At 39.6% G+C, this 14,378-nt stretch overlaps 1 protein-coding gene across 1 annotated transcript in view; it reads left to right on the top strand.

Annotated features, from left to right (window-relative positions):
• The first annotated feature begins 2,874 nt into the window (after positions 1-2,874).
• LOC129022113 (putative zinc finger protein 730) overlaps positions 2,875-14,378 on the top strand; it is a 32,820-nt gene continuing 21,316 nt past the window's right edge. Inside the window, exon 1 of the mRNA XM_054468254.1 lies at positions 2,875-3,003. Coding sequence (XP_054324229.1) covers positions 3,001-3,003 — 3 coding nt within the window. The 5' untranslated portion in view covers positions 2,875-3,000. The remainder of the gene's footprint in view (positions 3,004-14,378) is intronic.

Genomic DNA, 14,378 nt, shown 5'->3' with positions numbered 1-14,378 from the left:
AAACAGCCAGGATGATACTGAATGCAGAAATTGTAGCAATTTTTTATCCCTCCCGTATCCACTGCCAGGTGCTTTTACAGCTATTACCATGGACATCCAAAATCTGTTTTCCAAACCCTAGATCTGGCTGGCCTTATTTGCTCAAGACAGTAGAAACCTATGAACATGACAATGCTCTAGTTTGGGGCCTAAATTTAAAGAGTCTTGAATACTCTTTTTATTTCAGAATGCTGTCATCTCCATGAATTAAGCCCTTGTTAGCCAGCTGGAGGGTAAGATACCATGAGGAGGTGAAGCAAGTTGCCCCTGTTGACAGCCCCAGAAGCAGAGGCTCACCCCAGAAGCACAACTGCCTAGTCAACAAGCAGCTGATTATACATGCCTGAAAGCACTCAGATGAGGCCAGAAGAATGGCCCCACCAAGCTCAGCCTAAATGGATGACCATTTCAATTATGAGCTAATAACTTTTGGATGGGTTGTTATGCTGAATAGCTAACTAATACATACACCCAGTGGAGATAAGATGCCAGGATTCAATGACAGTTTGGTTACTAGTTACTTCTAACAGTGGGCACCCTAAAAGTACTGATTTTTTTAATCTGATTTTACTTGGCTATCTTGTAACATAATAATGATAATGCAGAAATACATGTAGACATGTATGCATGTGATTGGTGCTTATACTCACACAGTCCTCCACAGCACAAGAGAAAACAGATAACCACAGCCTGACCACTAGGGCCAAGGCCAAATAGCAAAATAAGTTTGCCTTTAATCTATTTTCTTCATATCTAAACATTGTCAACATATCTAAACACAGTCAAGACTGTGAACAGATCTGAAGACATCAGTTTCCTACTCCTCTGGCCCCAATCATCCTTTGTTTACTGTCTGATCTCTGGAAGAAAAATGGGCAACAGGTTATCAGCAGTGATCTGTCTACCTGTCTTTATTTTATTATTGCTGCTCTCTGCTCTTTCTATGACCACTATCTGTTCCACCCACGGAACTGAAGAGAGATGTTGGTAGAGAGACCCTGTTCCCTCACCTCTGGCAGAAAAGGGATGTTCAGGCCCTTCACTCCCCTGATATCAGAGCTCCATTTTATTGTGGCAGCTATTGGCTGTGTGTGGCTACTGGGTGCCTGGAATGTGGCTGGTCTGAACTTCAATGTGCTACAGAGGTAAAATATAGAGTTACTTTCAAAGATTTAGTTATAAAAATACACATGCTTCATTAATAATTACACATTGATCACATATTAAAATGAAAATATTTGCAGTATATTGGGTCAATTAAATTGTTACATTAAATTTCACTTATTTCTTCACCAGACATGGTGGCTCACACCTGTAATCCCAGCACTTTGGGAGGCCGAGGTGGGCAGATCACTTAAGGTCAGGAGTTCAAGACCAGCCATCATGATACCCCATCCCTACTAAAAATACAAAAATTAGCCAGATGGTGTGGGTGCCTGTAATCCCAGCTACTCAGGAGGCTGAGGCAGAAGAATCACTTGAACCCAGAAGGCAGAGGTTGCAGTGAGCCTAGATCGTGCCACTGCACTCCAGCCTGGGTGACAGAGACCCTGACTAAAAAAAAGAAAAAAAAAGTTTTAGAAATTATGCATAAAGCTGCTATAAGCATTCACGTGCTGGCTTTTGTGTGGACAGTTTACCTAGGAGCGTGATTGCTGGATCAAAGGGTAAACCTATGTTTAGTGTTGGAGAGTATTCTTTCATTCATTCACCCAGTCCACAAACCTTGATGAGGGGTGAGTGTGTGCTGGAGATAAATACAGAACAGCTGCTGTCCTTAAGGAGCTGGGGACAGAAAAAAAATGCATAAGCAATTAGCTATAACGCCATGTGGTAAGTAAACATCATTGGTGAAGTCGGACAAAATACTCGGGAGGCTGAGGCAGGAGAACAGCTTGAACCCGGGAGGCAGAGGTTGCAGTGAGCCGAGATCCCATCATTGCACTCTAGCCTCGGCAACAAGGGCAAAACTCTGTCTCCAAAAAAAAATTTTTTAAACCTATTTCTTGTTTCTTTTTAAAGTTTGAGTACTAGAAAATTTAAACTTCACATAAAATGTGGCTCACATTTTATTTCAGAGGATTGCCTGCATTTTAAAATCTCAGGCTGCTTACTCAAAGGATCAGAAGCCAGGAAGGTCATAAAATCTAAAATTGTTAAATAATTGTTATTTTTATTTGTGAATTGCCATATGATATATTATTTATAAATGCACATGACCTTATACACAAGGTTAAATGCAAATACCCTCTGGGGTGGGCCTGGTTCAGCTCAGGGCGCAAGCCCTGCTTGAAAAGACTGCAGCTGCTGGGGACGGTGGGTGGCTCAAGCCTGTAACCCCAGCACTTTGGGAGGCCGAGGTGGGTGGATCACTTGAGGTCAGGAGTTCGAGATCAGCCTGGCTAACATGATGACACCTTGTCACTACTAAAAATACAAAAATTAGCCGGGCATGGTGGCACGTGCCTGTAATCCCAGCTACTGGGAAGGCTGAAGCAAGAGAATCGCTTGAACTCGGGAGGTGGAGGTTCCAGTGAGCCGAGATCGCGCCATTGCACTCCAGCCTGGGCGAAGAAGTGAGACTCCGTCTCAAAAAATAAAAAAATAAATAAAAAATTTAAAGAGGAAAAAATAAAAGGCTGGGCTGCGGGTTAGGCTGTCACTCTTCATTCAGCCCAGCATCTCATCACATCTCATGTCGCTCACGGCCTAAAAGGGCAGGGTCTTAAACGTTATCCAATCAGGGACGCTGGTCTGAGAACCTTCCAATCAGGCCCGCTGCCGGAGCAGACAGGACGGCTTCCGGGAATTGGCAGGGCTTTTATTCTCGCTGCAGCTGGAGCTCCAGATCTCGACTGCTCTGTGTCAGCTGCTCCTAGAGGCGCAGCCTATGTGGCCCCGTGACCTGCAGGTATTGGGAGATCCACAACTAAGACGCGAGGACCCCCTGGAAGCCTGGAAATGGTGAGAGTGCTGGGTCTGGCATCCTGAGAGGGGAGATGGGGCTGGTTGGAACAGATGGGAAGTGGCTGTGGTGGGACTCTGGGCCTCCTCGCAGTCAGCTCCATAATCTGCGGCCCCCGATTTCTCTGTGGCGCAGCTCGGCCCTCAGTCCCCTTCAGCCATAGGATGGCGGCCGGGCTGACAGCCGGAACCCCGGACGTCCTGTCTCCTCCCTCCGCAGTGACTGCGCACTGGCCTGGAGCCTTCTGGGGTCAGCTCTGCACCCACAGCGCGGCATCTCTCCCAGACTGTGCAAGGAGGACGGAAGGTCCCCAGGAGAGAATCCTGACTCCGGGTCCGGGGTTCATAAATAAAAAGAGCTTTGGTCCGTGGGGTTCCCAGTCCCTTTTTTCTTCTATTAAAAATTTGTGGGAGTCACCGCAAAAGTATTAAAGAATTTAATCATAGAGTGATTCAAGAATTGTAGACCATGCAGCTATGATTTGTCGTTTGTGGTTCATGGAAGGGGCTTGAGGGAAAGACTTGTATAAGGTGCATGATGAAAAAACTCAAATTCAATAATTGGTTAAGTACAGTTTAGTAGTTTCTTCATTTGTATGATCAACGTGGAAATTTCCTGGTTAAGTAATCAGCGCTTAAGTGGCAGTTTGTAGTTGGTTAAGCCTGAATTTGGTTTCCCACATTGTACTAATTTACAAAAAAAAAAAAACCAAGCATTTTAATTTGTTTTTTTTTAAGTAGGTACCCAGGGACTAGAGCCGTCTCAGTCTAACTGCCTGCCACTTAACTATTTTCACACTCCACAGGGGACTGATTTTCCCCTGGATTCTTCACATGTTTCCCAAACAGCATCTCAAGTCCACCTCTTACCCCCACTCCTCCAGCCTAACTCTGGCTTGCAGTGCAATACTAAATTTCCAATTTTTTCTGACAATCCCAAATGCCAACTTCCCCTTCCTAATTCACATTATCAACTATTTGTCCTTTAGTGTACATTTTCGATGTAGTATTTTAATCATTTTTTCACAAAGCATTGGATGGCACTTTTAAAAAGATATGTTTTCTGTAAATATTTTCCATGAAAAGAAAGCAAAGAATAGTCTCCTGGCACTGTATTGTAAAAAAAATCTCTGTGCCTCTTTTCCTTTTATCATCTCTAGGCACAGAGAGCTTATCAGAATGTCTTTGGGTCAAGGTTTCCCTTTGGAAACTTTTGGGGTGATGTGTCCTCAGCCAACCCTTGAGGTTTTTCCTGGTCCTGGTTTTCAGCACAGTCTGGGGATAAACCAAGATATGCACCATGGCTATGTCTTCTAGAGTGTCTAGTGACTATCATCAGCTCCTGGATTTTTTTTTTCAGAGGAAAACCTGAGGTATGGAGTGTAGCCTCTCAAGGGAGCAGGTGGCTGCCCTGGGGTTGACAGAAATCTCCTTGTTTAACACCTTGAGACATTAAGATTGTCTTCACCCAACCCAGCTTCCATTTCTTGGAGACACATTGCTGGTCAGTCAGTCATATACTGGAAATGATGGGAATACAGAAATAATTTCTGTCCCTGGATTCCCTTAAGATTTGCGAGAGAAAAAAATATTATGCCAAAAGACACACACATACACACACACATACACACACACACAACAAAACCCAAAAACCTGATCTCAGTGAGATGATGCAAGAACTTGCAAAGTAAAATGTACCTGGGGCACTTACAGGGGCATAGTGCAGTGTTCCTGAGAGAGTGGTCATTGAGCACTTCAGTGAGCAGGATGGGGTGGGTGAATCTCTCAAGTGATTGGATGGTCTGATTTGACATGAGTCAGACACATCTGTTTTCTAATCAGCACTGCCAGTCCCTGGGTTTGTCACTTTGAAAAGATTTGTTCAGTTTTTTAATTGTAAATTGCATTTTATTAGTAGGATTTGAAAGGTAAGGAAGTATTTACTAAAGGCATAAAAAAGGTGAGTTTCAGAAAAAAGTATCTAATCATATATTCCATTTGGTAACAATTCTCATTTACCTTTTCCATAGTGAGTTTAGAAGTTTTCACAGGTGTGTTTATGGCTGGGTGATTTCAAACACAATTCCAAGGCTTAGCTTTTGGAATGCTACCAAGGAAGAGAATAGGGAAAATCTTTTATTTTGGCTGTAGAAAATGAATACATTTTCACAAGGAAACGTGGTAGACAATTGGTGAGTTACATTAATTCATGAAAACATCAGTTCCATTTTTTTGCAGGGTAACCTTGTGACAGTGAATATCTGTCTTCTGTGTTTTGTTATCTTGGTTTCTGAGTTTCATGCTAAATTTTGTGACATAAAACTTGATACCTTCTATAAGTGTTCCCATATGGCTAATTGTTTACTACATGATTTTTAATGGAAATCATACAATAATACATTTATTGTCTGAAAGGTATAGACACTTTTGCTTTTCTTATTGAGGTATGAAATGTAAGCAGCTTAAAATTTTCTTTCCTTATATGAACACTGTGTTTGCATGATTTTCTGGATTTTTCAAACAATTTAAAAAACTAAAGGAATTACTCTGATATGGAAATTAAAGCTTGAGCCCAGTGACTCCAATCTAAGGCTAATATTGAGCCTGCAGAAGGATATTACTAAAGGCCCAGTTAGTTCTTTCTGGGGAACTTCTCCTGCAGGTGTCCCAGCCCACTCACCCGAGACATGGAAGAAGTCTTTATCCTGAGAGAAGCTACACAGCGCTGGAAAACTGAGGTCCACAGACAGATGCAGTGAAGATTAAGGAGATTGGGAAGATCTTACTGAAAATGAAGTTGGTTTTGATTTGAGGCAGTTTCTAGACTTTGTAAAATATAATAAAGTTATATTGATGTAAAAAAAGTTAATTCTAAAGGAGAATCGCAACAGGAGGGAGTACCAACCGTAAGATCTTTAAGGATTGCAGAGTTTAGGCAGACAAAGGATGTTTTCATAGGGAGGAACAAACAATATTAGAAAGAAGGTGGGAGGGGAATGGCAAATGGAGGGTTAAAAAATTAGATTCTAGATCAGAGAATGTTTTACTCTAAAGTCAGCATGTTCTCAGGATGGATATAAAATAGGGTTGTATGCTGGCTCAGACTTAAGATAGCTCAAAGTTCAGGAGCCTATGGGAAGGAGATTAACTTAAGTTTTTATTATTATTATTATTTATTTATTTATTTATTTATTTTGAGGCAGATTCACACCTCATCACCCAGGCTGGAGTACAGTGGTGAGATCTTGGCTCGCTGCAACCTCTGCCTCCTGGTTTCAAGAGATTCTTATGCCTCAGCCTTCTGAGTAGCTGGAATTACAGTTGTGTGCCAACATACCCTGCTAATTTTTGTATTTTTTAGAGATGGGATTTTACCATGTTGGCCAGGCTAGTCTCAATCCAGATCCCAAGAGAGGGTTCTTGGATCTCATAAATGAAATAATTTAGGATGAGTCCATAAAGTGAAAGCAAGTTTATTAAGAAAGTAAAGGATAAGAATGGCTACTCCATAGAGTACTCCATAGAGTATTCCATAGAGCCATAAGGGCTGCTGATTGTCCATTTTTATGGTTATTTCTTGATGATATGCTAAACAAGGGGTGGATTATTTATGCCTCCCCTTTTTGGACCATGTAGGGTAATTTCCTGACATTGCCATGTCATTTGTAAACTGTGATGGCACTAGTGGGAGTGTAGCAGTGAGGACAACTAGAGGTCACGCTCGTGTTCATCTTGGCTTTGGTAGGTTTTAACCAGTTTCTTTACTGCAACCTGTTTTATCAGCAAGGTCTTTATGACCTGTTTCTTGTGCCAACCTCCCATCTCATCATGTGACTTGGAATGCCTTAACCATCTGGGAGTGAAGCCCAGTAGGTCTCAGACTTATTTTACCAGGCTCCTATTCAAGATATAGTTGCTCTGGTTTAAACACCTCTGACAAAACTCCTGACCTCAAGTGACCCACCCACCTCGGCAACCCAAAATGCTGGGAATACAGGCATGAACCACTATACCCAAATTTGATTAAGAAGTATTTTATTTTGACCACGGAAGACATATTTAGCTGATTTTTTTTTATGAGAAAAAAAGATAATTTGCACAGAGTTGGCTGGGCTCAGTAGCTAATGCCTGCAATCCCAGCACTTTAGGAGGCCAACGCAGGTGTATCATTTGAGGTCAGAAGTTCAAGACCAGCCTGGCCAACATGGCAAAACTCCATCTCTACTACAAATAGAAAAATTAGCTGGGTGTGGTGGCTGTTATGTAGATAAAATTGTGTCCGCTACTCGGGAGGCTGAGGCAGGAGAATTCCTTGAACCTGGGAGGCAGAGGTTGCAGTGAGCCATGATCACACCACTGCACTCTAGCCTGGGCAACAGAGTGAGATCCATCATAAAAAAAAAAAAGAAAAAAAATTTTTTTTTGCACAAAGTTTGTGCCTGTCTATGTGATTGGTCAGAAAAGAGAGCACAATCTAAGTCATAATGGGAATGTTGTTTCTTTCCATAAACTATTACTGGAGAACATAAACAACAGAGAATTTTATTAATCACAGCTATTTACCTGGATTATCTATGTGCTTCATCTTTCCCCACCTTTTTTCTTTGTCCTATGTATTTCCTTCATTTGACTTTTCCTGGGTTGTATCTTTTATAATAAACTGGTTAACATAACTACAGTTTTTTGCTGAGTTCTGTGAGTAGCTCTATCAAATTATTGGACTTGAGGGAGGTTATGAGAATCCACAATTTTTAAACAGTAGCTCAGAAACATAGATGAGGTAATGGGGTTTGTGACTGGATTCTACAGTACGAACAATGTTGTGAGACTGAGCCCTGAATAAGGGTCTGTGCTGACTCTAGGTGATATTAGAATTCAAATGTTAGACAATGAGTTGGTGTTGGAGAATTGCTTGGTGTTCAGCAAACTCTACATATTTGGTGCCAGAAGAACAGATATCACAGAGACCTGGCCTGGAATAAATCTCTGGTTTTCTGGTAATGGGAGCCTCTGCTCTCTTGTACACAGGCTGTCACACTACTCATTGTCCTGCGATTCCAGGTTTCATCCCAGGGTGAGAGATGACTGAAAACTTAGAGGAAAGAGCTCTGATGATAGACACTCTTTCCTCACAGCTACCCCCACAGGATTTCCACCCACTTACAAACATACCCACTAGACATTGATGTGTCCACACCACTCCCAAGTCTAGTTGCCACCCTCAGAAATTTCACCACAACATTTTTGATCCTAGTGTTTCTTGCCAAAAACCCACAAAACTGTCTACAGATCTCCTGGCATATCTTCACCCTCAGTCACTGAATCTGCAGAAGCAACCTGCTTTCTCCACCAACATAGGTTTCTGGGCCACCTGTTTATAATCTCATCTTCCTGCATGGACACAGAAATAAATCAAAGTATGGCCCCACCTGGGCCACTGTAGCACAATCGAGTTCTTCCACTTATATTAAACTCCTCCCTGACTTATGATTTTTTTTTCCTTATAGCTTTTTTTTTGGTGCAGGGGTACACGTGCAGGTTTATTATATAGATTAAATTGTGTCATGGAAGTTTGGTGCAGATTTATTTTGTCACTGAGGTATTAAGAATAGCCCAAACAGGTATTTTTTCTGATCTTCTTTGTTTTCCCACCCTTCACCCTTAACTAGGTCTCAGTGTCTGTTGTTCCCTTCTTTGTGTCCATGTGTTCTTATTATTTAGCTCTTTATTTATAAATGAGAACATGCATTTGGTTTTCTGTTTCTGCATTAGTTTTCTAAAGATAATGGTCTTCAGCTCCATCCATGTTATGGACATGATCTTGTTCTTTTTTTAATAACCAAACTGTATTCCATTATGTTTATGTACCATATTTTCTTTTAAAAAATATTTTATTTTTGTTGGGGGGTAGTGTGGAAACAGGGCCTCAGTCTGTCACCCAGGCTGGATTGCAGGGGTGTGATCTTGGCTCACTGCAGTCTCAACTTTCTGGGCTCAAGCAATTCTCTTTTCTCAGCCTGCCAAGTAGCAGAGACTATAGATGCACACTACCACACCCAGCTAATTTTTCTTGTACTCTTTGTAGAGATGGAGTTACCCGTGTTGCCTTGGCTGATCTCAAACACCTCAGCTCAGACAATCTGCCTGCCTTGGCCTCCCAGAATGCTGGGAATACAGGCTTGAGCCACTGTGCTAGATCATATCACATCTTTATCTAGTCTGCAGTTGACAGGCATTTAGGTCGATTCCATGTCTTTGCTATTGTGGGTTGTCCTACAATGAACACACATGTGCATGTATCTTTATGATAGAATAATTTATATTTATTTGGGCATATACACAATTATGAGGTTTCTGGGTCAAATGGAAATTCTGTTTTTAGTTCTGCAAGGAATTGCCACACTGGTTTTTTACAATGGTTGAACTTACACTCATACCAGCAATGTATAAGCATTTTCTTTTCTCCACAACCTTGTCATCATCTGTCATTGTTTGACTTTTTAGTAATAGCCATTCTGACTAGTGTGAGATGGTATTCATTGTAGTTTTTCTTTGCATTTCTCTATTAGTGATTGCATTTTTTTCATGTGTTTGTTAGCCACATGTATGCCTTTTTTGGAAAGCACCTGTTCATGTCTTTTGCCTACTTTTTAATAAGGTTTTTTTTTTAAGTTCTTTATGGATTCTGGATATTAGACCTTTATCAGAAGCATAGTTTGCAAATATTTTCTTTTATTCTGTAGGTTTTGTTTACTCTGCCAATAGTTTCCATTGCTGTAAAGAAGCTCTTTAGTTTAATTAGTTCCCAATTGTCAAGTTTTGCTTTTGATGAAATTGCTTTTGGTATTTTATCATGAAATCTTTGCCAGTTCCTATGTCTACAGTGGTATTTCCTAGGTTATCTCCCAGGTTTTTTTTTTTTATAATTTTAAGTTTTACACTTAAGTCTTTAATTCATCTTGAGTTGATTTTCATATATGGTGTAAGGAAGGGATTTACTTTCAACCTTCTACATAGTGCTAGCTAGTTATTCTAACATCATTTATTAAATAAGGAATTCTTCCCACATGCCTCTTGTCAGCTTTGTAAAAAATCAGATGGTTGTAGGCAAGCAGCATTATTTCTGGGCACTTTATTCTGTTGCATTGGTCTATGAGTCTGTTTTTGTACCAGTATTATGCTGCTTTGGTTTCTGTAGCCCTGTAATGTAATTTGAAGTCGGGTAATGTAATGCCTCCATCTTTGTTCTTTTTACTTAGGATCCCCTTGCTATTTGGGCTCTCTTTTGGTTCTGGATGAATTTTAAAAAAGGATTTTTTTAGTTTTGTTAAGAATGTTCTTGGTAGCTTGATGGGAATAGCATTAAATTTGTAAATTTTGGGGAGCAGCATGGCTATTTTAATAATATTAATCTTTTCTATCCAAATAGTTTTCCATTTGTTTGCATCATCTCTGACTTCTGTAAGCAATATTTTCTAATTCTTGATGTAGAGATCTTTCAACTCCCTGTTTAGCTGTATTCCTAGATATGCTGTTCTTTTTGTGACAGTTGTAAATGGAATTGTGTTTTTAATTTGGCTTTTGGCTTGGATGTTGATTATGTACAGGGATGCTGCTGACTTTTGTGCATTTATTTTGTATCCTGAAATTTTGCTGAAGTTGTTTGTCAGTTTAAAGGGCTTTTCTGCCAAAACTGTAGGGCTTCCTAGATATAGAATTATGTCATCTGCAAACGGATAATTTGGCCTCCTCTCTTCCTGTTTGGATGCATTTTATTTCTTTCTCTTTCCTGATTGCTCTGGCCAGGACTTCCAAGTCTGTGTTGAATAGGAGTGGTGAGAGAAGGCATCCTTTTTTTGTGCCAGTTTTCAGAGGAATGCTTCCAGCTTGTGACCATTCAGTATGTTTGTTGTGGGTTTGTTATAGATAATTCATTAGTTTGAAGTGTGTACCTTCTATCCCTAGTTCAAGAGTTTTTAACATGAAGGATGTTAAATTTTATGCAAGCTTTTTCTGCATCTATTGAGATACTCTTGTGGTCTGTAGTTCTGTTTATGTGATCTATCACATTTATTGATTTGCCTATGTTAAACCAACCACATTTCAGGGATAAAGCCTACTTGATAATAGTGGATTAGCTTTTTGACATGTTGCTGGATTTGGTTTGCCAGTGTTTTGTTGAGGATATTTGTATCAAAGTTTATCAAATATATTGGCTTGAAGTTTTCTTTTTTTGTTTCATCCCTGCCAGGTTTTGGTATCAAAATGATGCCTTTTTTTTTTTTTTTTTTTTTTTTTTTTGGTATGGAGTCTCACTCTGTTACCCAGGCTGGAGTGCAGTGGCATGATCTTAGCTCACTGCAACCTTCACCTCCCGAGTTCAAGCGATTCTCCTGCCTCCGCTTCCCAAGTAGCTAGGATTACAGGTGCCCACCACCATGCCCAGTTAATTTTTGTATTTTTAGTAGAGACGAATGTTCAACATGTTGGCCAGGCTGGTCTTGAACTCCCAACTTCAGGTGATCTGGCCACATCTGCCTCCCAAAGTGCTGGGAGTGCAGGCATGAGCCACTGTGCCCAGCTGATGCTGTTCTTATATAATGAGTTGGGGAAGAATCCCTTCTTAATATTTTGGGATAGTTTTAGGAAGTATAATACCAGCTTTTCTTTTTCATCTGGTAGAATTCAGCAGTGAATCTGTCTGCCCCTGGGCTTTTTTTTTTTTTTGGTTGGTAGGCTGTGTATTACTAATTCAATTTATTAATCTATTCGGGATTCAGTTTCTTTATAGTTTAGACTTGGAAGGATGTATTTTTCAGGCATTTATTCATTTTTTTTCTAGATTTTCCTGTTTGTGTGTCTAGAGATGTTTATAGTAGGTGTCAATATTTATTTGCATTTTTGCAGAGTCAATGGTAATGTCAATTTTGTCATTTCTAATTGTGTTTATTTGGATCTTCTTTCTTCATTAATCTTGTTAGTGGCTTATCTTACCAATTTTTTCAAAAGCTTAACTCCTGGATTTCTTGATCTTTTATATACCTTTTCATGTCTATATCTTTTTCAGTTCAGGTTTCATTTCAGTTATTTTTTACTTTCTGCTAGTTTAGGGGTGAGTTTGCTCTTGGTTCTCTCATTCTTATATTTATGATGTTAGGTTGTTATATTGAGATCTTTCTAACTTTTTGATCTCAGCATTTAGTGGTATAAATTTTCCTCTTAACACTGCCTTAGCTGTGTTGTAGAAATTCTGGAATGTTGTATCAAATGTTCTCATTTGTTTCAAAGAACTTCTTGATTCCTGCGTTAATTCTATTATTTACCCAAAAGTCATTTTGGTGCAGGTTGTTTAATTTCCATGTAATTGTATGATTTCAAGTGGGTGGTTTTTTTTATTATATCTTTATCAAGCTCTGGTCTAAGTATGAGGTTGGTATAATTTTGAGATTTTTTAATTTGCTGAAGATTGTTTTATTCCTGATTGTGTGGTCAATTTTAGAGTATGTGCCACATGATGATGAAAAGAATGTATACTATGTTGGTTTTAGATGGAGAGTTCTGTAGATGTGTATTAGAAGTATTTGGTCAAGTGTTGAGTTTAGGTCCTAATATCTTTGTTAATTTTCTTCCTTAATGAATCTGTCTAATAGTGTCTGTGGGGTGTTGCAGTCTCCCACTTTTATTGTGTCATAATCTTAATTCTCATCACAGGAATATAAAAACTTACTTAATTCATGTGTACCCATGGATTTTTTTTCATTTATTTATTTATTTATTTATTTATTTTTCTTATTATTATACTTTAAGTTTTAGGGTACATGTGCACAATGAGCAGGTTAGTTACATATGTATACATGTGCCATGATGGTGTGCTGCACCCATTAACTTGCCATTTAGCATTAGGTATATCTCCTAATGCTGTCCCTCCCCCTTACTACCACCCCACAACAGTCCCCAGAGTGTGATGTTCCCATCCCTGTGTCCATGTGTTCTCATTGTTCAATTCCAGTCTATGAGTGAGAACATGCGGTGTTTGGTTTTTTGTCCTTGCGACAGTTTACTGAGAATGATGATTTCCAATTTCATCCATGTCCCTACAAACGACATGAACTCATCATTTTTTATGGCTGCATAGATATCCATGGTGTATATGTGCCACATTTTCTTAATCCAGTCTATCATTGTTGGACATTTGGGTTGGTTCCAAGTCTTTGCTATTTTGAATAGTGCTGCAATAAACATACGTGTGCATGTGTCTTTATAGCAGCATGATTTATAGTCCTTTGGGTATATACCCAGTAATGGGATGGCTGGGTCAAATGGTATTTCTAGTTCTAGATCCCTCAGGAATCCCAAACTGAATTCCACAAGGGTTGAACTAGTTTACAGTTCCACCAACAGTGTAAAAGTGTTCCTATTTCTCCACATCCTCTCCAGCACCTGTTGTTTCCTGACTTTTGAATAACTGCCATTCTAACTGGTGTGAGATGATATCTCATTGTGGTTTTGATTTGCATTTCTCTGATGGCAAGTGATGATGAGCATTTTTTCATGCTTTTGGTTGCATAAATGTCTACTTTTGAGAAGTGTCTGTTCGTGTCCTTCGCCCACTTTTTCATGGGGTTGTTTGTTTTTTCTTGTAAATTTGTTTGAGTTCATTGTAGATTCTGGATATTAGCCCTTTGTCAGATGAGTAGGTTGCAAAAATTTTCTCCCAATTTGTAGGTTGCCTGTTCACTCTGATGGTAGTTTCTTTTGCTGTGCAGAAGCTCTTTAGTTTAATTAGATCCCATTTGTCAATTTTGGCTTTTGTTGCCTTTGCTTTTGGTGTTTTAGACATGAAGTCCTTGCCCATGCCTGTGTCCTGAATGGTAATGCCTAGGTTTTCTTCTAGGGTTTTTATGGTTTTAGGTCTAACATTTAAGTCTTTAATCCATCTTGAATTGATTTTCGTATAAGGTGTAAGGAAGGGATCCAGTTTCAGCTTTCTACATATGGCTAGCCAGTTTTCCCAGCACCATTTATTAAATAGGGAATCATTTCCCCATTGCTTGTTTTTCTCAAGTTTGTCAAAGATCAGATAGTTGTAGATATGCGGCATTATTTCTGAGGGCTCTGTTCTGTTCCATTGATCTATATCTCTGTTTTGGTACCAGTACCATGCTGTTTTGGTTACTGTAGCCTTGTAGTATAGTTTGAAGTCAGGTAGTGTGATGCCTCCAGCTTTGTTCTTTTGGCTTAGGATTGACTTGGTGTTGTGGGCTCTTTTTTGGTTCCATATGAACTTTAAAGTAGTTTATTCCAATTGTGTGAAGAAAGTCATTGGTAGCTTGATGGGGATGGCATTGAATCTATAAATTACCTTGGGCAGTATG

Source organism: Pongo pygmaeus, chromosome 21 (assembly GCF_028885625.2).
Source record: "Pongo pygmaeus isolate AG05252 chromosome 21, NHGRI_mPonPyg2-v2.0_pri, whole genome shotgun sequence".
Taxonomy (NCBI): domain Eukaryota; kingdom Metazoa; phylum Chordata; class Mammalia; order Primates; family Hominidae; genus Pongo; species Pongo pygmaeus.
This window is presented reverse-complemented; position numbering and strand designations above follow the sequence as displayed.